Source organism: Candida dubliniensis, chromosome R (genome assembly GCF_000026945.1).
Source record: "Candida dubliniensis CD36 chromosome R, complete sequence".
NCBI classification, from domain to species: Eukaryota; Fungi; Ascomycota; class Pichiomycetes; order Serinales; family Debaryomycetaceae; genus Candida; species Candida dubliniensis.
The window spans coordinates 2,071,953-2,097,549 of NC_012867.1; the positions used below are offsets into that span (position 1 = coordinate 2,071,953).

A 25,597-nucleotide genomic window follows, 5' to 3' on the forward strand; every position below is an offset into this window, starting at 1 on the left:
TTTGATTCACCATTATCTACTCAACTGTATGTGAATCTTAGCCAAAAAAAAAACTCTTGTTTCGTTGAATATGACGCAATTCCATCTCCATTGCATACTCGTCACGTGACTGTATTAGGATTTCTAATAATGTTTGAAAACCATTCCCCTTGTATTTTGGGAAGCTATGATACTATCTATATTTGTGAATAGAACTGATGCAGTATTTTCTTGATATGTGTGTAAGCAATTTCTCCAATTACAGGGAATAACAATTGTGTGGTTAGTGCCGCAATTAGACGCAGTTGGTTATGTTTGCTTTTTTTTTTATTGCAATCACCAACAGCAGCAACAACAAACAGCCACCACCAACAACGAATTCTTTGTCTTTTTTTTTTACTTCTTTTCTACACAGGCAAAAACAAAGGAACTAAAAAAAAAAAAAAGGGCAGAGAGTGGGAAAAGCCCAAAAAAAAAAAAGAGAGCGATTCCATACAGATAAATCACTTTCGAATATTGTTTTAGTTTCCCCAAATTAGCTTATTTTTCTAGTTTATTTATTTCTTTATCTAGGGCAACTACGTTCTTGAATTTTATAAAAACTTAATCATTAACAGGGGGTGTTGTCTCAAATACACATAGCTTTTTTATGCATAATGTTTTTGAGAAAGAAACCTCCACAAATATCGACACTAGACGAGCTTCAACAAACGTACAATGATTGTTGCAACTTGACAATAAAAAATTTAACGTTGGAAGAGGAAAATAATGTGGAAGATGCCTTGAAGGGTTGGAAGAGTTTGCATACCTCATTATTATACAAATTGGATATATTTGATAAAATGGGCTCAAAATTGAATCCCGAAGAAAAAACAATCTTGGGTGAATTGAAGGGAATTCGTGATGAAAACATCAAGCATTTGATACGTGTACAGTTACGATTAGATGAAGTGAATCGAAGAAAGCACAGAGAAGCAAATCATTCTTATCATACTACTGGAGGAGCACCACCCCCACCGCCACCTCCGAGATCAACCGTGAGCAATAGTTCAAGCAATATCAGTGTGCCACCAACACTAAGAAATTCGTCGTCACTTTCAGCATCAGCAAGTGGATCAGCTTCCAGACCTATGATGAAATCATTGCGCCCACATTCGAATGGACATAGTGCATCGTCGTCTTCATCACTATCCAAAACTCATGCCAAATTGAAGCCGAAATTGGTTCAAGAAGCATCAACGGCAGCAAGTGCGTCATGGACCAAACCTCTAACAACACAACAAAAATATCACATATCAAAATCAAATTTGAAGAGTAAACAAGATGATTTATTTCAAGATTTTGATCAGGATACATATACTCCCAATCGAAGTGATAGTGGTAATTGGGAGAAATTTGCCAATTCTAGATCATCATCTGGATTATCGGAATATTCAAATGACGAAGAAGAAGAAGAAGAAGAAAAGGGGGCTGATTACAATTTAATTGATCTAGATGATTATAATGGCACTGGAAACCTATCACATTCTATGGATGATCTAACAATAAAACCAGTGATTAGTCCTAAAGATATATCATCATCATCAGCAGCATATACAGCATCACCACAACAACATACTTACGCCCCACTGCATTCTAAACCACTGACAGGAAGTACAAACAAATCAAATGGTTTATTGAGACCAACCCAACCGATTGAGCATATTTCTAAAAGTACCTCGGATATAAGAAGCAAACCAAAAACTCCATACGTTTATAATAAACCCAAGCCATTGAATATTCAAAGACTAATGAAACAGCTGGTTGCCCAATCGAAATCAATACCATCATCAACGAGCAAGCCCGTAACCACAAGTAAAGTTGCTGCTACTACCGCCAGTAAAACTGCAAAACCAAAACCCAAGTCAAATATTACATATAATTTTGTTCGTGCCCCGGCGCTGGGAAAACCCAAAACAGCAAATTTAAGTGGTGGTAATAGACCCCGAACTAATGGTGGATCAATTGCTGCTGTCAATAAACAGGGAACTAAACAAACGCCAACATCAGCACGACGTCCGAGTAAGCCAACAGAAGATGAGCAACTCAATAGCCCTACAATGGATGATTTACTTAGTGGATATGAAGATAACCATGACAATGATTTAGATGAAGACGATAACTTCAAGACCTTGATTTTAACCAACGAAAAACACCAAGATAAGTTGATTTCATCTATCAGGGGCATTGATCCTACTGCCGCGAAGCAGATTTTAAATGATGTTGTTGTTCATGGAGACGAAGTTTATTGGGATGATATAGTTGGTTTGGAAGGAGCTAAGAACTCGCTCAAAGAAGCAGTTGTGTATCCGTTTTTACGACCAGATTTGTTCAGAGGATTACGAGAACCAACTAGAGGGATGCTATTATTTGGACCACCAGGAACTGGGAAAACCATGTTAGCTAGAGCCGTGGCCACGGAATCTAATTCAACATTTTTTAGCATCAGTTCGTCTTCGTTAACATCAAAGTATCTAGGCGAATCGGAAAAGTTAGTGAAGGCATTATTTTTGTTAGCAAAAAAATTGGCTCCTCTGATTGTATTCATGGATGAGATTGACTCGTTATTAGGAAGTCGTACTGAAGGTGAGATTGAAAGTACAAGAAGAATCAAAAATGAATTTTTGGTGCAATGGTCTGAATTATCAAGTGCAGCTGCCGGAAGAGAAACTGATGATGGCGATGTGTCACGAGTTTTAATTTTGGGAGCAACCAACTTACCATGGTCGATTGATGAAGCTGCCCGAAGAAGATTTGTTAGACGTCAATACATTCCATTACCAGAAGATGAAGCCAGAATATCTCAAATCAAAAAATTGTTGAAGTACCAGAAGAACACATTAGATGACTCGGATTATAATAAATTGATCGAATTGACAAAAGGGTTTAGTGGGAGTGATATTACAGCTCTAGCCAAAGATTCCGCCATGGGCCCATTAAGGTCATTGGGAGATAAGCTTCTTTCTACGCCCACAGAACAAATTCGTCCCATATGCTTAGAAGATTTTGAAAATAGTTTGAAATATATTCGACCAAGTGTTTCTGCCGATGGATTAAAAGAGTATGAAGATTGGGCTCTGAAATTTGGATCAAGTGGAGCATAATAGTAAACAACAAAACAAAAAATAACGAAAGGGTAGAAAAGTATAACTTTGATACAGGTCCATGGTCATTTTTTGTTTGTTGATTCTGTTTGCTTGTGGACTCAACTTTTGGGTATTAATACAGATCAGTTGGATACAAGCAATAACAAGATATTGACTGAGAGGTCGATAAGCAAGAAAATAAAGCAAATTGGAAACTCTATTTGCCGGTACCTTCTAAAAAAGAAGAGGAGGAGAGAAAGAGACATGGTAAAAGGGCTAGCGTATCATTTTTTTGATTTCATTTGGGAGACAGGTTATTTATTAAGTTGCATATAGATAACACCTTGTGTACTGAATATTATACGTTGTATTTCATTTTCATCAAAACCCATCTTGTATAATCAGGCTCGTTAGATACCGTGGAGTCAAGTTAAATACCCCCACCCGCCTATTGTATTTGAGTCCTAAACACAGAAAAGAAAACGTAGAATCGGAATGGAATTACATACAAATATTAGCAATCACCTGTAATAAATCACTATACATGATATGCAATGTGTGTTGGCATTATGATAGCAGAAACGACACTAACATGCTCACTCGCACTCTTCATTGATCTGCAATTACAGAAGAATATCAAGAATTGATTTGTGCCTATAGCATTGTCTGGGTTAATGGTTTTGGCTTGGTATAAAATATTAAATTTTTCCTTTTTAAGCATCAATACCAATCTAGATATGGGTTTTTTTGGAAAAGATTTATGTTTTTTTGTTTTCTCCTACAAGTACCAATCTAAATGACTCATATACTTTTCCCGGTTCTGGTTCAAAACAATTACTGTCTTTTTTTTTTTTATTATTTAGTCAATATGGGTTATACAATTAACCATAGATTCTTTAATATATACACATTTTCATGAAATTTGTGTTAGTTGGGTGTGTTCTCATAGGTAATTGTCAATTGATTAATATTCGTCGCTACTTGGCCATTCACTTAAAATGCAAATTTATTCATATATATTCGCGAAAACTTTACAAAAAAAATAAGACCAAGGCAAACATCTACAATTCAAAAGCTTGGCATGTATGGCCAACAAGGTTTTGTTGTGTTGTACTTTTAGCTTATTTTATGTATTGTTGTGTCTTGCTGTAAGAAACTCCTATCAGTTCTTTAAACTAGTATTTCAAAGAATCTATGTTGTTCAATTAATGAAAGAAGAAATGAAACTAAAACACATTGTTAAAAAGAATATAGTGTAGTGATAGTTTCCATTCATTCAAACACAAAGAATCCAGAATCTTGATAAGGCAGAAAATATGATATGCAAGTGAATATTCCTTTTTTTTTTTTGTTTTTCTTTTAAGAGAGGTTATATGGTTGGTTTGTGTAATTGTTTGTAGCGCATTTATTTCTTCTCTTTGGCTGCACAACGGAATAAAACTTTTTTGCTTGTTTTGCAATCAAGTTTTTGTGGATTTTAACCACAAACATAAGTGGTTCCCACGGCATATGTTTAATAATACATACAACATACAACATACATATATAATATCTTCTACAGACAGGTAGTTAATTTCAAATTTCAATTTGTTTTTTTTTTTTTTGTAAATTCGGCGTATCTCCCCATCAGTCACATAGAGATATGCATACATTCATGTATACAAAGAGACTACATTTTATAAACTGATTTGTGCTTGTACAAACACGCTTACTCCTTTTTCTTTGACTTAACAACATTGTAATTAGAATATCTCAAATTTCCAAAAACCTATTTAATTTTTTTAATATATATAGGGGTGTTGTTGAAGGTTGTTGAAATATTTTCTTATTCTTCTTTATTTTTTTTTTTGTTTCTTCAAATTATTCATTTTTGTTTAGCTGCCGAGTTACAAACTAGACTTGATATTACTACAAATTTTTAAATCATCAGCTATACTATTAACTTTTGGATTGGGCCTGCACAATTCGATTTCATTTTATTGTTGCTGATCTAAACAGTTCGTTAGTATATTGGTTTTGTTTTGAATCAAAAAAAAAAAAAACATAACCCACCATCATTAGCCTCCAACATACTATATGTAAAATCGAGCAATGAAAACACCCAATTCTAAATATCCAACCAGTCCTGCTTCTACACCAGAAAGAAATACTAGTGTCACTATTGCTGAATCCACTGTGCCTTCTGGTCAAAACTCAACGAACTCCGAACAAGAACAGAACCGCTTGCAGGCAAGTGCCCCTTTGGAATCGGGATCATCACAATCAAATTCACCAAGAGATCCAGTCGAAGGGCAACTGCCACAACAGGCTCCAGAAACACCACCACCCCAAGAACCAACTACGCCCGTCTCAGGTCCTTCTGCCGCTCCTGCTAATGAAGTTCCCAGTAATGGTAAGGAGGCTCCTCCTAAGAAATCAACACTGTCTGGTAGATCCCTTTGGGAAAAGGATGAGTTTGGTTTTTATGTTGCTTTCCGGGAAGCTGTTACCAAGGAGCATAGAATTAAAGATGAAAATGGCAAAAGTAGAACTCCTTCACCAATTACTGGCATTCCTCCAGGAATTCTTACACCTCCAGGTGAAAAAAGTATTTATCCTATGGTAAAAATGTGCAAAGCAGTGCCGCATATGATGACGGCTTCCATGGTAAATTTCGTTGACGGACAACGAGATGGTGATGAAATGTATAAAATGATCAAACAATCAAGCCAAGAGGCGAGTGAGCATCCAGGTGAAGGATCTGGCTACCAAAGAAATAAAAATTCAAGACAACCATCAAGTCAAACAAGCCCACCAAAACAAGCACCATCTATCCTGACAGCAGCTCAGCCGCATAAAAAGCATTGTCCAGGGGGGACATCAAAAAATCCACCGTCTTATCAATCCCTGCAACGTCCGGCTCCAGTGAAACATGAGAAGGCCAGCAAGTACTATTCTTTCGGACCACTCCAGAAACTACCACCAAGGCCATGGCAACCAGCACCGGCACCACCACCACCACTACCACAACGTCGTCGTCAACCTTCTCCACCACCACCACCACAACAACCGCAACAGCAACAGCAACAGCAGCAGCTGCAGCCAATGCCAAATCTGCCTCAACAACCTTGTGAGCCACCAGTTCAACAACAGCAACTGCCACGATCCCCACAGCGGGAGCAGCAACATGGGTCGGTACCATTTGAGCAACAACAATCTCGTCAGTTGCAACCACTGGCACCAGAAGCAGGACCACAACAACAAGTGCAACTGCAACTGCAACTGCAACAAGTACTGCAACAGTCTCAGCAACTGCCACCCTCACAGCAGCAACAACAATCTCAACAATTACCACCACCACCACAACAACAACCTCCACAACCCTTAGAGAAGCAGCAGCAGCAACAGCATTTACAACCACAACCACAACCACAACCACAACCACAACCACAACAACAACCACAACAACAACCACAACAACAACAACAACAACAACAACAACAACAGACAGAACTGTCATCTCAACAGCAGTCACGACAGCAACAACAACGTCCACGTCACCGTCGACTTGAACAACTTCAACAGCAAGAGCGACGAGAAAAATCCTATATGTCACCTGCATTACGAGACTTTCGAGATCTGATAAAAGAGTTAGAAAAACAACAGCATCAACAGCGAAACATTATTCAAAAACCAAAACGTAAACGAAATTCAAATGCGTTAAGACCACCACAACAGTCGAAACAACTACAAGTACAACCACATCATCTATCATGTGTACAGGAACAATTACAAGATCTACAAGAAATACAACAACAACTAAACCTACAGCAGCAACAACAACCACGACAACTACAACAACTTCAACAACTACGCCAACTGCAAGAACAACTAGATCTACTACTACAACAACTACTACGACAAGAACTCCAGAAACAACAGCAACAACTAAACCTACAACAGCAACAACTAAACCAACAACAGCAACAACAATCCTATGTACAAGCCCCACAACCAACAATATCATATCAGCAACAGCAAATTCAACAACCTGTTGCACAAGCTTCACAAGGGTCACTAGTATATCAACAACCACAAATACCACCACAAGTGCAAGCACAGCCATCACAACAGTACCAACAGCCATATGCACAAGTAAACCTGCAATCCTATAATGAGCAACCAGCAATATTGCCACCAGTTTCACAATTACTATCACGACCATCACGGCTACCACCGTCATCAAAACTACCACCACCATCGCAACTACCATTACAACAAGGACTTCCAGTATACTCACAACAATCCGGTCCGGGTATTTTTAATACTTTCAACGGCAATGATTTAGCAGTGGTAGGAGTTCCAAGAAGAGGAGTGGGGTCATGGTCAATACAAGAAGATCACGTTTTATGGAGATTGAAAAAAGATCACAATTTTGGATGGGAACAGATTGCTAAATACTTTTTGGATAGGACTGCTTCTGCTTGTGAATCCCGATGGAAAAAAATTTTTGAATCGGGCAGCCGCCTCGGTAAGAACATTGTTGGTAACAGCAACATTAATGGCAACAATGGTGCCAGCAATATTGGTACTGGATTATCTGCTGGTGCTACTACTACTGAAACTATGGCTAACAATGCTAATGGTCGAGTTGAGCCATCGCCAGTACCGGCACCGGCACCGGCACCAGCCCCAGCCCCAACAATGACACTAAGACCAGCGCCGGCACCGGCACCAGCACCAGCACTAGCACTAACACTAGTCCCAGCACCAGCGCCAGCACCTGCACCGGCACCACCACCGGTACCAAAAACTAATACCAGAGAGACAAGACGTAAGCGTAGAGGTGGAGCTAGAGGAAAATATGGGGGTAGAAATAAAACTCGAAAGGTTCGTGAAGAAACCACAACAAGATCAACAACGGGAAGTTCTAATGATTCTCCTCGTCTACAAAGTCGACAAAGTGGAAGAATTTCAAAACCGTCAATAATAAATAGTTTGTTAAATTAAATTTTTGAGAGTTTTTAAAAATGCTTGATGGGATTAAATTCTAGTCTATTTTTTTTTTTTTTTTTTGTTTCAACTTATATGTAGATTAGATATAACAAAAGTAATATAAATGTTGTTTTTATTGAAATTAAAGCCAACTGACATTCAGATATACACATCACGTAGGTCAACAGGAAACAAACACACACACACTAACTACTAAGCTTGTGTTTGGTAAATATTTCTTTGTAGAAATACATAAGGAGATTGTCTCCTGAATAACATTTCAATAAACAATTAGTACTTCAACAGATATGAAACAAAATATCGCAACTGCAAAATTCATTTTCCACAAACAAATGAATAACGATATTGTGGTGTCTTGCTATTATGTTCCTACTTTGTATTTAAAAACATACTATCAAGAGTCTCTCTAGAATAGCAATCGCTTTTCACAACTTTGCCAATTTCAAGATATTTTTTGTTCTTCTCAAACTGTTAGCCTAAACGCAGGGTCCAATTAGCCTTTTTTTTATATATTCTGCTAATCTATGACCGTTACTCTCTTTGCTACTTTCATCAATCTTTAGTCAATAAGTGAAATATTTGTTTCATCTAGTTGACTATTTGGTTGTATTGCTGAAAAGTTGGAACAGAAATCACTTTAGGAAACTCTACTAAAAACTGAAAAAAACAATGATGTCACCAATTTTGAAATGGGGGAAAAGTTGCCTTTATTTTTACTCATGAAATATTTTCTTTCTTCATCTTCCATTCAACATCACACACAAGAGTGACTTCTTTTCTTCGAGATTTCTCTATTCTCTTTGGTAGGAACTTTAACTCGATGACAACATGGTTTACCTATAAAATTTTGAAAACCTGGGTATGCAAAAATGTCTATATCCACGTGACAAATATTTGATTAAGTTTACCAGACAGAAATCGTCACAGCAACAACAATCCACGGCCTCTAAGAAAGCAATTGTGAAAAATAGGGGATAATAATACAACATGCATGGCCATTGTCAACATAAGAAAAAAGTGAGAGAGAATCAAACAAGATTTGTGAGATATTACTATGTCTTGTCTAGTGGACGCGTACTCTTACCTCTGTTACCAAACTGCAAAGTATTGCCTTTCTCAATATAGCCGGGTACAAATGCCTTCCATACTAGCTATCTAGCTCACCTCTTCTACCAGCAATACACTTAGCATGAGCAAATACATCTTATTAGTGTTGCTTAAACCTACCCAAATTTTGCCCTGTATTTTTTAGAACAATAAATTTCCAAACTGAAAAAGAGATAATAAGAAATACAAATGCAAAGGAAAAACAACCCGGAATACAATCATAAAACAAAATGATTGTAATGAACTTTTGTCCCTGCAAGGAACATCCCCAATAAATGTACGAAGGATTAATATTACTAAGACAAAAAAAAAAAGGCTAACGGGAATTAAAGGAAAACTACGGGAAAGGAAATTTATCCATCCATGCATGAATTGTAATTTGGGTAATTCAAAAGCTCGCAAATAAAGACTAAAACAAGACTTAGCCAAACTAAAAAAACAAAGGGAGATTACATTCTAACCTGATTCAGGGTTAGAGCAACCACGATCGTCATTATCATGGTATCACCATCGTCAACACGAAAAAAAAAAGGCAGCCCTAAAACCAACCAGGGAAAGATTTACCTAGAAATCACATATATGTGGGTATGTATGTATGTATGTATATTTTTTTGCGTCATGTTTGACTTTTTTCAGTCCACGCTAATAATTTCCTCATATTTGAATTATGTTTTTTATCTTCATAATGAAGAGAATTGTTCATGGATTTCTTGTCTCCTTTCATTTCCATTCGAGCATCCCTTCTGCTGGATGTACTATATTGTCACAATATAATTTTTAGTCAGATTCCATTGAAGATAAGTAGTAAAAAAAAAAACTCCTGAAGAATAGGCAACAATGAATTGTATTTGACAACCCGGTGAAAAATAATATGGCTTGATCAACTATTTAATTTCGTACAATTGAAATACGCTTTTTTTAAAATTGAATTCAAAAGAAATTCAAAGCCCTATTGCATAAATGTTTACACAAAAACAAAACTTCCCAATAAAAAGAAATGCCATAAGAATTATAAAAACACTTTGAATGATCCTGTTTGGGAAAATCCACCAAAAAAGTTCAATTAATGTAGTCAGAAATAAAAGCAACGTGAGTTTAACAAATTAAATAAGTTCTAGTATTTGCTTAATTTGTACAGGTTCAACTAATTTTTTTCTATCACTATCAACTACCGCCTTTTTTTTTTTTTTGTAAATGCTTTTCTGTTTACTCCAGATCAAAACCACCACATGATTGTTTCCAAACATGGCGGGATAATACTCGCTAATAATATCCAAAATATTCAGAAAGGAAAAATACAAAATACAGAATTCAAAGAGATGCATTATAACTAAAATGAGAACAAAGTTTATTGCACCGCCTTAATGCAAAATAATTAGGCGATCTTTTGCAGCAATACACAAAAGCTTATTGCATCATTAGGGAAGTTAATTTCCGCCATTCCTTCTCAAACTCGTGCTATATTCTTAAGGTATCCAGGTGGATCACTTCTAAGATATCTACTACTACTAACCCATACCTTTTTCCCATCAGGTTACCAATATACAGATCTACACTAGAATCAAATGTTCATTGACCAAAAAAAAAAAAAAAAAAGAAAAATTAACCAAAAATATCAGTGATCTTACACAAAAGTGTTCCCAACAATAATAGTAACTGCAAAATGATTCCCTGTTTTCACACTTGTTTGAAATTCGATGAATGAAGTTTCGCTTATTTATTTGATTTCGGTCAAACTGAAATTTACAATATAAGGCTGTTTGTCAATTCTATATTGTTTTAACCTTCAACTTTAGATGATGAACACTAGAAGTTAGACATCAACCAATTCAAAGAACTGAAAGTGAATTTCCCAAAACACCTCTTCTTAAAACATTCAATATTGTGAATACCCTGATTCCAGACCCTTAATAACAATAGATATGTCACAAACAATTTCTGTAACATATGATCACTCACATTTCCTTCTTATTATTTGTTTTTCTGTTTCCAGTTTTAGTGATAAACAAACAAACTGGACAAGCATACATTTTATTCCTTTCAGTAATAAGCATTGTTGCCAACTGTATTCTCCTACAAGTTTTAATTCGTCAGCAGTATTAAAATGTTACACAATTGCAGTGGTGGTTGTGAGCCAACGCTATTTTTTGTGTATATTTGAAATTTGTATTGCATGAATACCACAATTTTTCATGGAACTAAAACAGGCAATTATTCTTACCCTGGAAATGCATCCCTGTCTTGAACTTTGTTGGGTAAAGATACTTTAACCCTAAATATTAATGGAATAACATCCAATTGTATTGATAGCTTCAAGTTTGTTGTTTCGCATAAAACTTCCCTCAATAATTGGTTGTTTTCTTGAATTTATCTGCATTTGTACGACATGAAGAAATCTTGAATTCAGAACATTTTTGAAAACAACTAATAACAATGGCATCATCGACCTGCAAAGGGTTTTTTATAGATTGTAAGCTCACAATACTGCCAAAAAATACAATTTGAAATTAACATCATTTCAAAAAAATGATTTCGTCTAATTGTAGTTTAGTACTGCTTAGTATCTCTGTCTTGTTTTTCAATAACACAATATTACAATTCTACAAATGTGTATATTGTAAAATTACTATTACAACAACAACAACAACTTGAAATTAATCACAAAGTAATTATTGAAACATCTCTCAGTATTTTGCATGTTTGTCGTTGATTGAAGGTGTTCTGGAACTTCCCTTTCTATTAGGCGGTGGAGAAAGGGGTGTTATAATTCCAGTCGCAAGTTTCTATTCAGTATTACAAAAAATATACGTAGATGTATATGCGTGCCTGATGCATGTGGAGCAAATATATGAAATATTACATACTATGTTTGTGTATGTTGTGTTGCATGATTGTTGTTGTTGTTGTCACTTAAAAACATTTCGCTACCTATCTTCCGAATAGTTCAATCAACAACTTTCAGGGTTATTAGCTCATTCAAATCAGGCAAATATTGTGTAAAGTGCTTGGCGAATTTGTTTATCTGCCATTTTTGTGGTTCAGTTATCGGGGAGAACATTTCCCAAAACTGAAATTTTCAAGATTTAGAAAAAAAAAAAACCAAATAAAACCTTTCTAATACGAAATGCCAATATGCCAAATCACATGAGTAATAATAATCCATGGATATGAACAAAAAAGAGATTTAAAATTCAGAAAGGATCAAACATGTTCGAAGTTATTAAATGGTTTTTTAAAATGTGAATACTCATACTAGAATTAGACTATCCATTCTTCTGATCCTACCCAACACAATTAGAAGTCGTTTTAAATCGGGAAAAACAAGCTACTCCACTACTCTATCAAATCTATATCTTGTTTGCATCCACATACAAAGCAACACAATTCCTTCGATAACCCATTTTTTATTTATTTCCCAACCAAGCTTGCCTACACTAGAATTTAGATGTCACTTCTACTGGCATACAATATACTGGATCAATCTCTTTAAATCCATATTTCTTATAATCAATTAAACTAAGACCAGCAATGGCAAAACAAGTATGATATACATCAGTTTGATTATCGGGTCTATCGCTGAATCCACCATTCTCCAAATCCTGACAAGTCAAAATAAACTTCTCTAAAATATTCAAATCAACCCAGTTCTTACAATTTAAAATTGACAACGAGGACAATACCCACCAACTATAGCACACGTCTGGCAATTTCTCTGGGCGCCCATTAAACCCTCCACTGGGTAACACTTGTCGTTCTGTTAGCCAATCAATCAATCTGATCTTCTTATTTCCCACATCTAGTAAATCCAATTTATTTAGAATAGCTAATGCCCCCACACATGTAAATACTTGTGCAGCATGACTCTCGGACCCAGGAATTAACCCAAACCCACCGTCAAAGTTGAAACATTGCATAATAAATGCACTCGCTGTATCAGCAATGGTGTCTGTCAATGCATTCAATAATTTCAAAGATGAAACTGCAGTGTAGACAAACCTAGTATCTACTTCACCATACTTATCCCCTTGGAAACTACCATCAGGCAATTGTAATCCGGTAATAAATTTTATCAATCTCTCACGTTTGGTCCCCTCTCTTGATTCATTATTGTCGTTTAGTAACGTCAATTCTTGATCATAGATCTTTAAAACTTGCAATGCCGACAATGTAGATAATATATGGCCATCATGTTTTGGAAATGATCCAAAAGCACCTGTTTTATCATCCCAACACGAAATAATATAATCAGTCACATCTTGCTGTGCCAATGCTGATAGTTCATTCATAGTGATCAATGCTGTTACCCCCCAGTACAATCCATTCATGCGCAAATGTTCGCTCAACCAATATTCAAAAGATCGATGTGATTCCTGCTCTATTATATACTGTACATGCTTGGATTTTACAAATGGAATAATGGTTGTATCTGATGATGTGTTAGACATTGATTGGGAATTATTAAGCGTATATTTTATCAATTGGACCTGAATGTTGTTTTTTGAGTATGACTTGGTTAACTTAAAAAAAAAAAAAAATAGCCAAAGAAAAATGAAATCATTGTTTGTTCACCAAAAAAAAAAAAAAAAACTAATGCCTGTATATAAGATCTACACCAAAAGAATGTGTGAATTAGTAGTAAAGTAACTTGACAATCCACCTTATATATATTAACTATCTAAAAATACAAATCTTTGAATTCAAATCGTTTTGTGCCTGGATAATATTCCACGTAATTTAGTTTCCTATTACTCAAGCTGACAACAGAGGTAATATTGATTACTTTACAACCGTTATAAGTCACTTCAAAATTGTCAAAACTTGAATCGTTCAAAATAATAACATTAGGCAAGGGTTCAATCCTCAAACTATAATCGTAAGCCAAGTTGATTAACTTTAGGTTTTTCAAAAATGGTTGTAAATTCCCTTGATCCAATATAGTTTTCACTAATTTTCTTGCTTGCTTGATTTTTGAGGGCAAATGAGTATTTTTATTCTGGATTAAATTGTTAATTCTTTCTTCATTGCTTATTTGATCATTTTTGGCAATCAATTCTTCTTGTTGTTGAATATCACGAGGGAAAATAATGTCGTTTCGTTTCAACTTGGTCATCAATTCATCTTTGAATACCACCAACTCTTGTGATAAATAATTTATTCTGGTGGGATTCCAAGTGACTATCAAATTTCCCTTGGGCAATAGTTTCTCTAACCTATTAATGAACACTTTTGGAATAAATGATTGCGGGAAGTAGTTCAAGCTGGATGATCCCAATGAATAAGTGGATTGCCAAGGATCATTTTTGCCTGGAATCAATATTATCTTGCAATGGGATACGATATTAGGAAATTTACTTAAAATTGATGTAAAATTATCGAAATTGCTCTTATATGATTCTGAATTAGTGATATTGCTGACTGATGAATTCGTGACAGACAAAGGTTTTGATACAAACGATCCTGTCAAGACTAATGCAATTGGAATATTGGTGCCTTCCGTTAGTTGACCTTCTTCGTCCTCAATTGATTCAATAATTGAGTTTTCTAATTTTTGGAAAAACTTTCGCAACCCATCCAAAACCTTAAAATCATCTAAATATAAATCAGTCCCCATAAATATAAGCTTATGATTACTTAAGTTCTTTTCGATTTGTACTAGTTTTTTCTTAAACTTTTTAGCTATTTTTGTTATTTTTTCACCTGTTACTGGTGCAATTTGTCGATGCATCCCCAAAAAGTCCAAATTACCATAAACATCCAAACTTATTTCTCTTCTCTCACTTGGAGGATGTCCAATATTACTAACATAAAAACAACCTCCAATATAACCGTGGTCCTGGTTAGAATTACCCCCACTGGCGGAATAAATGCCTTCAACTAATAGGAACATACCTGTTGAATAAAACAACCCTTGGGATTTGCAAGCTTGAGATAAGTTTAATTCAATATTGTCTGTTTCATCTTCCAATGTGTATTCATCGTTTGCATTTTTACTAAGCAAACCAAATATCAAAAATTTCTGTCCATCTCGACCCAACATGTTTTTAATTAAAGTAATTTCATGACCCACTATACTATCTGTCTTCCCCTCTTTGAAAGAGTTTAGTGCTGATAAGCTAATTAATGATTTTTTTTGAAAGTTTTCATTTCTTGATAATCGATCACTTAATAGATAATATCGGTTATTAAATGATTCAATGGATGCAGGCAAATTTTTTGCTAATTCTGTCAAGATTGAGTCAAGTTTACCGCCACGATTGTTTCTTTTGTCCTTGTCGTCAATATTCTTAAACACAATGTCAAATTGTTTTCTTGTTTTGTCAAATATACTAGTGGGTTGGTTATTAGGAGACACAACTTTAAAGTAATCTTTCCAGTTGATTGGAATATCATCTCTTTCTTGTTGCACATTTTTATCTTCAAGATCTGTTTGTTTCTCATTGTGACTATGGGTATGATTCTGGTTGCCATCATTAGTGATATCAACTAAAGTGTCAGTTCGATGAGCTCGTTTTGGCTCGTTGCCATTCTTCGAATTCATATCTTTAAGTACTTGTTTCAATCCATCACCATCAATAAATAGTCCCCGATCTTCGATTTTCCATACTTTAGCAATCTCTTCAAGAAATTGTTGCGATCTAACACTTTTCCAATCGGTGCCAAATTTGTAACCAATGGTATCGGTTAAAATAGCCAAAGCATCTGTATTAATGTTTAATCCATGTTTTTTCGACAATATCCGGAATGCTATAGGTCGAATGTTGGAAGGTTGAAGTTTGATTGGCAAAGATGTGACTTCCATGTTGAATGTTATTGAACTGGATGTGTTCCTGAAAGATGTCGAAAGGTGGATTGACGCGTCTTGTATTTCAGTTGTATTTTTTTTTTTTTTTTTTTTTTTTTTGCTTCAGCTCATGTTCGGTTGCCAGCGTTCGCGAAACAGTCACTAAGGAAATGTCACAGGTAATCGGCACTAAATATATCTTAAATATGCAAAGTATGTCCTTTGGTTTCTACTCAGTTAGACAATACCAAGAATTTAAATATATAAAGAAAATTTATTGATCAAGTATAAAAGTAATATAACTAATATTTTCTTCAATCTAAATCTACCTTGAGAATACCAGGTGTTCGCTATCTATTCTCTAACACTAGAACCTCCCTTTCTTACAAAAAATGATGATGAAAATAATTTTCTCCGTGAAAATTTTTTCACTCCTGACCTCGAGCGTCGAGAATAAAATTTCCATCAGTGTCGGGTAAATTAGATGGAAAATTGCTCACCAGCGAACAGCTCATGATTAAATGTCTATTGTGTAACAAAAATTACAGTGTTTTTGTTTCTTGTTGCAAAGAGACACTTACTTTAACGGATATATCCATAGAGTCAAATTAACTTACAGTTATAGATCTTTTTCAATGAATTACCAGAACTAAAAGCTTTGATTGTCTTTGATACGCAATTAGACCTTTGTACAGAAATCGGTGGAGCTGATAACTAAGCATCCAATGTCGTGTCTACGAGACCACATAGAGAAACCTTGTACCCTCTTGTTGTATACAAGGGTTGATAATAAGTGCCAAGCAGTAATCGTACGAGATCGATAAACAGGTTAACATAAATGATCATATCATTATTGGTTTGAATTATTTTTATTATTCTTAACTTGAGCTTGGAGCTCTAAATTTCAGATGGTCAAGCATTTGAGTGGTTATTGTGGAGTAGCAACTCCTAGATAAAACGATACCAAAATTGACTTGAGAATGCTGAACCTGGAAATGAAAGAAACCAATTCCTATAATCCTAGTTTTAGTCTTTTTGACCCCAGAATTTAAATTCGGTTGTGGGTGAAGAGAATGGCAATGTTGGGAAGTTTTTTTTTTTTTTTTTTTTTTTTTGCAGCTTCAGCATAGTTCCGCTAAGGAACAAACCAGAAACTAAAAAAGCAATACAAGAAACTATGGTTATTTCTTTTTCAAAAGCTTATACGTAGATTTTTTAACCAAAAGTAGGTATTATTTCCATAAATATATAATTCAATGAAATATAAAGTTTTTGTTTCATGACCAGCAAACACCAAGCGTTTCCAGTTTGAATGACTAGTTTCTTTAATATAGTACTGCAATAGAGTAAATGCTACGCATTATTAACCTCGATATGCCCTTTGTTTACAGTGCAAGTTCAATGTTTGAGTATAATAATGAGCAGCTTGATTTGTGCTTCATGATACAGATTACCATGATGGTTCCTCCACCACCGCTAATTGTCTTAATTATTCAATATTAGCGGGTGCTTTATATTTAGTTTTGGAAGTGGCACAAAACAAAACTTGCTTGAAATATTACTACAACTCCCCACAAGTCATAATAAGACCAACCCCACTACCATCAATTACAGTCGTATTCTTGCAATAAGGCATTTGTCTTTATTCTATTATTTTCGAATTCTTTTTTTGTTGGGAAGTCCGTATTACTAGGTGATGATAATGGGGAAAAGAGTGGGGCATCTGAACCGGAACCATAAGGGAATCATCAAAATATTTAAACTTGATCTGACCTGACTTTACCTTACCTTACCTTACCTTCTTTGTAAAAAAAATATAATTATCAATAGGCTAAATTCATAAGCGGTCAATATTATAAAAGATTGGTGACTTTATTATATTCTGGTTTGTTGCTTTTGAGGTTATCCAAAAAAAAGAAATGATAAAATGCCAAGGTAGTTTTATAAAGTCGGAAGAGAGGACTATTACGATTAATTTATCCAGCAGACATTGGTGATTTGAAAATCCACCATGAGATGTGTTAACAAGAATGATCTTAATGACCTTGTAAAGCTAATTTGTAATTACAAAGTAATCAAAGCCTAGGGATCTTGAAAACTAAACAAAAGAAAAGCGTGGATTTCTTCTCAATACTTTGGGTTATGATGGTTGTTTATTATATTTAATCTAAAAACCAATAAAAAAGAAAACCTTGGCTTCCTCTTGGATCTAGTTTTTTTTTTTTTCCAAATGTCCGGGAAAGGAGGGGGGGCAAGAAGCTGACTCTTTTTACAGTTGAAACCCGCTACGAGATTGGCGATAGAGTGTACCACCAGAAATGGTATGGTTGATAAAATTAAAAAGAAACAAATTTAAACAAGAACTAAAGAAGTATAATACTGAAACAGAAGGTGGAGAAATAATGATCTTCCTCAGTATTTTGTTTTTTAGGCCCAGCAAAACTTTGCTTAGTTGAACAGCGATGTATGGTTTCCAGTTTAAAAATTTTCATTTTTTGTTTAGTCTAGAAAATGTCTATAATTTAGATAAAATAATAGAAGAAGCTTACCAAACCAAAGAGGGGGGGGAGATACCAACAATTATAATAACCAAACGTTCATGATTCCTGTCCACTGGTTTAGAATTTACTACTTAAACCACTTGATTTGTTCAATCGTTGAGGATGAAGTTTGAAAGTTACAATAATAAAAAACAGTTTTTTTGGTTTTGATTCAAAAATACTATAGTATAGTATCCCATCAAAAGAAAGCATCATCATGGAGAAAAGTAATAATCAAATAGTCACAAGTGAAAAAGCCCAAGATAATTTTTCATGTTCAGCAGTAACAACAAACTCAAAACATAGTTCTGGATTTGTTGATAGTTTTATTGATTCATTTAGACGAGCTCCTGAATCAAATACATCAGCTGAAAATAAACGACAAACAATTTCCAAAAATGAATTAAGATTAATGGCTATTTCAACTGGGTTAGGTACTGGTTTGCTCGTGGCCACTGGTGGTAGACTTAGAGCAGCTGGTCCTGCTGGAATGGTTATCGCTTATGCCATCACTGGTCTTGTTATGTTGGCACCAACGGTCAACTCAGTAGCTGAGTTGGCGATTGCCTATCCTGGGTTACCTGGTGGGTTCCAATCGTACTACGGGAAGTTCATTGATGAAAGTCTTGGATTTGCTTTGGGGTGGAACTATGGGTTCCAATGGATGTGTATTTTGGCATTAGAATTTGTTACGGTATCTATGACATTCAAGTTTTGGACTACGTCTGTGCACCCTGATGTATTTGTTGCGATTTTTTTCATTATTGTTACGTTGGTCAACTTAGGTGGAGCTAAAGTTTATGCTGTCACTGAAGCCGCATTGAATTCCATTAAAATTGTGTTTTTAGTTGGATTTATTATTTTTGGGATTATTATTGATGTTGGCGGTGGCCCAAATGGATTCATTGGTGGGAAGTACTATCACAGTCCTGGTGCCTTTACTTCCTTCAAAGGTCTAGCTTCGGTATTTGTGTCTGGGGCATTCAGTTTAGGTGGATCTGAGTTTATCAGTTTGTCAGCAAGTGAGACCAAACACCCTAAAACCGCAATTAGAGCGGCATCAAAATTAGTGTACTTTAGAGTAATTGTTCTTTTCCTTGGATCATTGACGTTAGTTGGATTATTGGTGCCTAGTGATTCTGATAAGTTAATGCATGGCAGTGGATCCAGTGTGTCTCCTTATGTTCTTGCTGCCAAGTTGAATGGAGTGAAAGTGTTACCCCACATCATAAACACTGTCATTTTACTTTCTGTCACGTCGGTTGCATGTGCTGCTATGTACAGTTCTCCTAGATTGATCCAATCATTAGCAGAGCAAGGGTTAGGACCCAAATGGTTAGACTACATTGACAAGAAGGGAAGACCCACAAGAGCCTGGTTTGTCACCATACTAGCAGGTGCCTTTGGATTTATTGCTGCTTTCAAAGAACACGAAACTGTGTTTATGTGGTTGTTGTCGATATCTGGTATTTCATTTGTTATGTGCTGGTTGTTTATTTGTGTTTGTCATTTGCGTTTCCGTTCTGCTTTAAAGCTTAATGGAATCGATGTTAAGAGTTTGGAGTATGTTTCTCCTACTGGTGTCTGGGGTTCATATGTTTCCATTATTATCAATAGTCTCATTCTTGTTGCTCAATTCTGGATTTCATTGTGGCCATTAGGCGGCGATGGCAAACCAAATGCCCTTTCGTTTTTCGAAAACTTTTTGGGTGGACCAGTCTTCCTTATTTGCTACATTGGCCACAAGATTTGGTCTAGAAATTGGAAATTATATAAAAAAGTAGAAGATATTGATGTCAACAAAGATAGAGTGGTCAAGGATGCCGAAATTTTACATTTAGAAAACTTGGAAGATAAAGAAAGATACGAAAAGGCACCGTTGTGGAAAAAAATATTGATTATTTGTTTCGATTAAAGTGGAAGACGATAAGGACATAAGATAATTTAGCAGTCACTATGATTTATTTTGCTTCATAGTTTTTTTTAAAAAAGTTTTATCATGAATATTAATTTTTCAGAAAAAGACCAGTTCAATCTCATAACCACTCAGATAAATGTAGTTGCAAACTAAAGTGACCAGTTTTATTGTTTCATTAACAAACATAACTCATTCTTTCCTTCGGATTTAGGCTTTATTTCCAGTTCAATTGTTGAAACATTGAAGAAATATAACCAACCAACGTTGGCGAACACTAATGGGTACTCATTAATGATGTAATTGAGTTTAGTAAGATTCTGTTTTGCCCTGCTTTACGAATTGCCGTGGATCAACAAATGTCTCACAAAGAATTGCCGCTAAGGGCAAAATGTGTCTTGGGTACACGCTTTTTCAAGTCACTTGCAATTGTGGCAATGCCTGAGGCATTTTCATTTCTCTTACCAAACATTAACATAAAGGATTCTGTTACGGGTAACTGGAATGTCGTTTAAACTTAGCTAGAATGCTCTATATTTATGTATGAATTGGCATGATAGTCCTAAAACTAGGTTGATTCTTGCAGCAAAATTGAGCGTACCCGCGACCTACCAAAAAACAAACATAGTCGCAGTTAAAAGTTAGAAAAATCAGACCATTCCCGCTAACTTGAGACGACGACAAATTAATTAATCACAATAAAGATAAGATAGAAGATTGTACTTGAATAGAACAAGATAGCTATGCTAATTGGTTATTATATTGACTTATCGCTATCTTTCAGAAAGCAGTCTGTAAAATAATTTGATCTTATCAAATAGTTTATTATCTTTTGGAACCAGTTCTGGAAAGAGTTACACTTAGCGAGGCAAGAGACAAAATAAAATCAAAAGGATGAAGTAGGAGATATTATTTTTAGTTGATTTTCTAGGCACTAGGAATTCGGAGTTTGAAGACTTCTTCAAAAGCAGTTTGGAGAATATATAGAATTACTATTGTTGTTAGATTGACCCCACCAAACTATTATTATCGTACAGAAGTTGGCATTACTCTGTGGGGAAGACTCAGATCGCCTTTTCTGTTTGATTCTAGACGACAAAAAGTAAGTTGTTTTTTAGAGAGCATTTACAAAATGCCTTAAAATTTTGTTTTAAATTCAAGATTCTGTTGGTCTACAAACGCCGTAAGTATGCAAAACTTAAAGTAGAAAAAAAAAAAAAATTTTCGGATACGAAACGCAATTGTAGGAAAAAAAAACCTGAACAATTGCTACTTAGCAAAATACGTTTGAGCCAATCAAAACGGAGTTCACCTTAATCTTAAATGGCAAAATCAAGAGACTTTTAACACAAAAGTTTTTTAGAATCATTTGTTCTAGATATCGTTACAGAACGATATAGTTTTTGTGCTGCTACGGAGTGCTTAAAAAATAAAAACAAAACGGGATTGTATGTGGAGGGCAAAGGAGGCTTCTGACGTGTTACTCGTTTGATTCTAAAAATGGCAAGCCACATGATTATACCTACGGCTAGTATAACGAACAATAATATGGATCTCAGCTCATCTCGCAAAGTACTACTTTTGATAGCAATATTATATTAAAGAAAGTTAAACCTTTTGGGCTAATTACGGCGAGGTGGGGTAGAAATATGGTACGGTGTCAAAGGTGGGGGAGAGAAAGAAAGAGAGAGATGGGCAAAGTGACAAAATTTGGTTGTCATTTAAATTAGACTAGAACAAGCGAAGTCAAGAAAAAAAAAAAAAAAGAAATAAAATGAACGCTGATAAAAGTAAAAGAAATTTTTTCTTTGTAGTGTAAAAGGGAAAAACAACAAGGTGCAATTCTATTTTATTACGTTATCTCTAATTCTCTTTCGGAGTGTTTAATTGGTACCGTGGTTATATTCGATTGAAGTACCAGGAATGGGAATTTATCTTCTAATCGACTATAATTATTATATTATACGTTAATATGTATTAAGTGTATAGTATAAAGGGTTTCAATGTAAAAGTGAATAATGTTCATAAGAGATAAAGTATGTAAAATAGAGAGGAAAGTTGGACATTAAACATGTCTAATAAGCTGAGGGGTTACAACCCGGGATGATGTAGAGGACGGGAGTTCAAAATAAACAGGTGCAACTATATTCTATTATATTATCTCTAATTATCTTTCGGAGGTCTAAAATTCTTACGCACACAAAATAGATTAACAATCACGAAAATTTTTTCTTTTAGTTTCAATGAAAACGTATTACTTCATAGAATTCCCATTTGCTTCTTTAATCTGTAGAGTATATATAAATGTCTAATCTTCCCCCTTTCCTTTCCCCAGATGTAGATTCTTTAGGTTTTTTTTCTTTTTTTTTTTTTGTTTTTCACATCTTATAATTATAGTTAAAAGAAAACTCTATTTTGATTAGATTTTTCTCATTTTGCAATTTTCAATCTTGAGTTTGTTTTTGTTATTGCATATCATTCTTTATTATAATTATTCATATTAAATTTTTCTTTTGCTTTATTTTTGAATCTTTATTATCAAACACTCCATTCAACTATTCAATTAACTGTCTTGTTTTGCACTACCAATCAGGTTTTATCAACTGTCCACTAGTTACATACTCAAATTATATTATTGCTTTGCCATAAGTCTTCAATCCCGTTAAGTTATTATAGGTTCTTTAATCATGTCTGCATCATCATCATCTTCAGATGTTCACAAGGCCCCAGTGGTCAAAAACATTGAAAAGCTGGACATGGATATGTTCTCAGCGTCAAGTTCATCTACATCCAAATCATTCTGGCACAACTTCATTGATTCTTTCCATAGAGCAGATGGTAAGACTTCAGCTGAAAGTAAAGATCAACGTATATCCAAAACTGAATTACGTATAATGTCATTGTCTACTGGGTTAGGTACTGGTTTACTTGTTGCATCCGGTAGTAAACTTAGGGCTGCAGGTCCTGCTGGTGTTCTTGTGGCCTATTTCATCACTGGTATTTGTATGTTGGCACCAACAATCAACTCTGTTTCAGAGTTGGCCATTGCTTATCCAGGTTTGCCTGGTGGGTTCCAATCCTATTATGCCAAATTTATCGATGAAAGTCTTGGGTTTGCCTTGGGATGGAACTATGCCTTCCAATGGATGTGTGTGTTGGCTTTGGAGTTGGTCACCACTTCGATGATCATTAAGTTTTGGACAACCACAGTTAATCCTGATGTATTTGTTGCTATATTCTTTGTCGTTGTTACTTTGATCAATATGGGTGGTGCCAAAGTGTATGCTGTCGCTGAGGCAAGTATGAACTGTTGCAAAGTTTTACTTTTGGTTGGGTTTGTGATTTTCGGATTGATCATCGACGTCGGTGGAGGTCCAAATGGGTTTATTGGTGGTAGATACTATCACGACCCTGGTGCGTTCACATCTTTCAAAGGTTTGGCTTCTGTGTTTGTTACTGGTGCCTTTAGTTTGGGTGGGTCTGAATTTATTAGTTTGTCTGCTAGTGAAACAAGACACCCTCGTGCTTCTATTCGTGCTGCTTCAAAATTAGTGTATTTCAAAGTTGTTGTTCTTTTCCTTGGTTCTTTAACTTTTGTTGGGTTATTGGTGGCTTACAACAATGATCGTTTGATGGGAAGTGGTGGTGCAGCAAGTCATGCTTCGCCATACGTTCTTGCTGCAGAAATGAACGGTATCAGAGTCTTGCCGCATATTATCAACGCCGTCATTTTGATCTCAGTTGTTTCAGTTGCTACCGCCGCCATGTACAGTTCTCCAAGATTGCTTCAATCATTGGCTGAACAAGGTTTGGGTCCTAAATGGTTGGATTTCATTGACAAGAAGGGTAGACCAACTAGAGCTTGGCTTATTACTGTTGTAGCTGGGTTATTTGGTTTCATTGCTGCTTATGAGAAACAAGAAACCGTGTTTGTCTGGTTATTGTCAATTTCAGGTATTTCATTTATTATGTGTTGGTTATTTATTTGTGTGAGTCACATCCGTTTCAGAGCTGCCTTGAAGTATAGAGGCGTTAGTTTGGACCAATTGGCTTATGTTGCACCAACTGGTGTTTGGGGTTCATATGTTTCAGTTATCATTAACTGTCTTATTCTTATTGCTCAATTCTGGATCTCATTATGGCCATTAGGTGGTGGTGGTAAAGCCAGTGCTAATTCATTCTTTGAAAATTACTTGGGTGCTCCAGTGTTTTTGGTGTGCTACATTGGTCATAAACTCTGGACTAGAAATTGGAAATTGTATAAGAAAGTTGAAGAAATTGATATTGATACCCATAGAATGATTTACGATCCAGAACTTTTGGCTTTAGAAGACTTGGAAGACAAGGAAAGGTATCAAAAGGCTCCGGTTTGGAAAAAGATTTTGATTAAATGTTTTGATTAGTTTTTTTTTTTCTTTTTTTTGGATAGTTGTGCATACATAGAGTAGATCTTTATATCATAACATATTTAGTTTACATTAATCATACTGTATTTAAGTAATTATCTGTAGTTCTTTTAGTTCTTGAAATCAACGGATATACGGTTTGCTTAGGGTAAATAGTGCAAGTGAGGGGCCAACTCTAATGGTGTTTGTTTTTTTTGTTTTGATTCTGTTGGTGGTAACAATTAGCAAATTGTAATTACGTTTGCTAAAACATATTTGATATTGCAAAGGTAACGGGATAAAAGCATGACAAACTATAAAGTAAATTAATCTAGATGTAGGGGCATTTTCAGGTACGACAAAAAAAAAAAAAAAATGAAAAAAACTACTTGATAGTGGTGAGATGGGAAATCCAAAACCTTCAAAAAGGAAAACAAAAAAACTCTGAAACACCTGATTGCAAACTTGAAACGCCCTTACTAATCATACTTTACCACTTGACAAGAAAAGAGAAAAATAAAATATTTATGCATAATCAATAAACAAATCCCAAATTAAGCGTGATCAAAATGCCAGACAGGTAAACATACATATACATTGCCCGTCTCAATTGCTTCTGGATGGTTTCCTCGTTTGAAACAACCCTCAAATTTGAAATGTGTTAATATAGTTTCTAGCCGAGTGGCCACAGTGTTGCCAATGGTTTCTTCTTATCAATCTTAAAACATCATTGTATAATTCAAGAGTATCTGTGATTTTTTATTATAAAT

At 35.2% G+C, this 25,597-nt stretch overlaps 6 protein-coding genes and 1 pseudogene across 6 annotated transcripts, besides 3 other annotated features; 4 read left to right on the forward strand and 3 right to left on the reverse strand. All coding sequences in view use genetic code 12, as the record gives it.

The window, feature by feature from the left end:
* Positions 1–251: 251 nt before the first annotated feature.
* Positions 252–353, reverse strand: CD36_34968 (annotated as a pseudogene).
* Positions 252–353: a sequence feature (Similar to C. albicans FGR46).
* A 282-nt stretch (positions 354–635) lies between these two features.
* CD36_34970 (ATPase of the AAA family, putative) lies at positions 636–3,122 on the forward strand (the record flags this gene model as incomplete). Its single annotated transcript, XM_002422405.1, has 1 exon — positions 636–3,122. One exon carries the CDS (start codon positions 636–638, stop codon positions 3,120–3,122), a length of 2,487 nt encoding a protein of 828 aa, XP_002422450.1.
* Positions 3,123–5,195: 2,073 nt separating this feature from the next.
* Positions 5,196–8,093, forward strand: CD36_34980 (DNA binding protein, putative; the record flags this gene model as incomplete). The annotated part of the gene is made up of 1 exon (XM_002422406.1): positions 5,196–8,093. One exon carries the CDS (start codon positions 5,196–5,198, stop codon positions 8,091–8,093), a length of 2,898 nt encoding a protein of 965 aa, XP_002422451.1.
* A 4,547-nt stretch (positions 8,094–12,640) lies between these two features.
* BET2 (type-2 geranylgeranyltransferase beta subunit, putative) lies at positions 12,641–13,651 on the reverse strand (the record flags this gene model as incomplete). The annotated part of the gene is made up of 1 exon (XM_002422407.1): positions 12,641–13,651. One exon carries the CDS (start codon positions 13,649–13,651, stop codon positions 12,641–12,643), a length of 1,011 nt encoding a protein of 336 aa, XP_002422452.1.
* A 230-nt stretch (positions 13,652–13,881) lies between these two features.
* CD36_35000 (DNA polymerase epsilon subunit B, putative) lies at positions 13,882–16,005 on the reverse strand (the record flags this gene model as incomplete). Its single annotated transcript, XM_002422408.1, has 1 exon — positions 13,882–16,005. One exon carries the CDS (start codon positions 16,003–16,005, stop codon positions 13,882–13,884), a length of 2,124 nt encoding a protein of 707 aa, XP_002422453.1.
* A 113-nt stretch (positions 16,006–16,118) lies between these two features.
* Positions 16,119–16,496: a mobile genetic element.
* A 2,248-nt stretch (positions 16,497–18,744) lies between these two features.
* On the forward strand, positions 18,745–20,442 carry CD36_35010 (N-acetylglucosamine-inducible general amino acid permease, putative; the record flags this gene model as incomplete). Its single annotated transcript, XM_002422409.1, has 1 exon — positions 18,745–20,442. One exon carries the CDS (start codon positions 18,745–18,747, stop codon positions 20,440–20,442), a length of 1,698 nt encoding a protein of 565 aa, XP_002422454.1.
* A 1,880-nt stretch (positions 20,443–22,322) lies between these two features.
* Positions 22,323–22,577: a mobile genetic element.
* A 552-nt stretch (positions 22,578–23,129) lies between these two features.
* CD36_35020 (amino acid permease, putative) lies at positions 23,130–24,845 on the forward strand (the record flags this gene model as incomplete). The annotated part of the gene is made up of 1 exon (XM_002422410.1): positions 23,130–24,845. The coding sequence occupies one exon, from the start codon at positions 23,130–23,132 to the stop codon at positions 24,843–24,845; it is 1,716 nt and encodes a 571-aa protein (XP_002422455.1).
* Between the last annotated feature and the right edge of the window lie 752 nt (positions 24,846–25,597).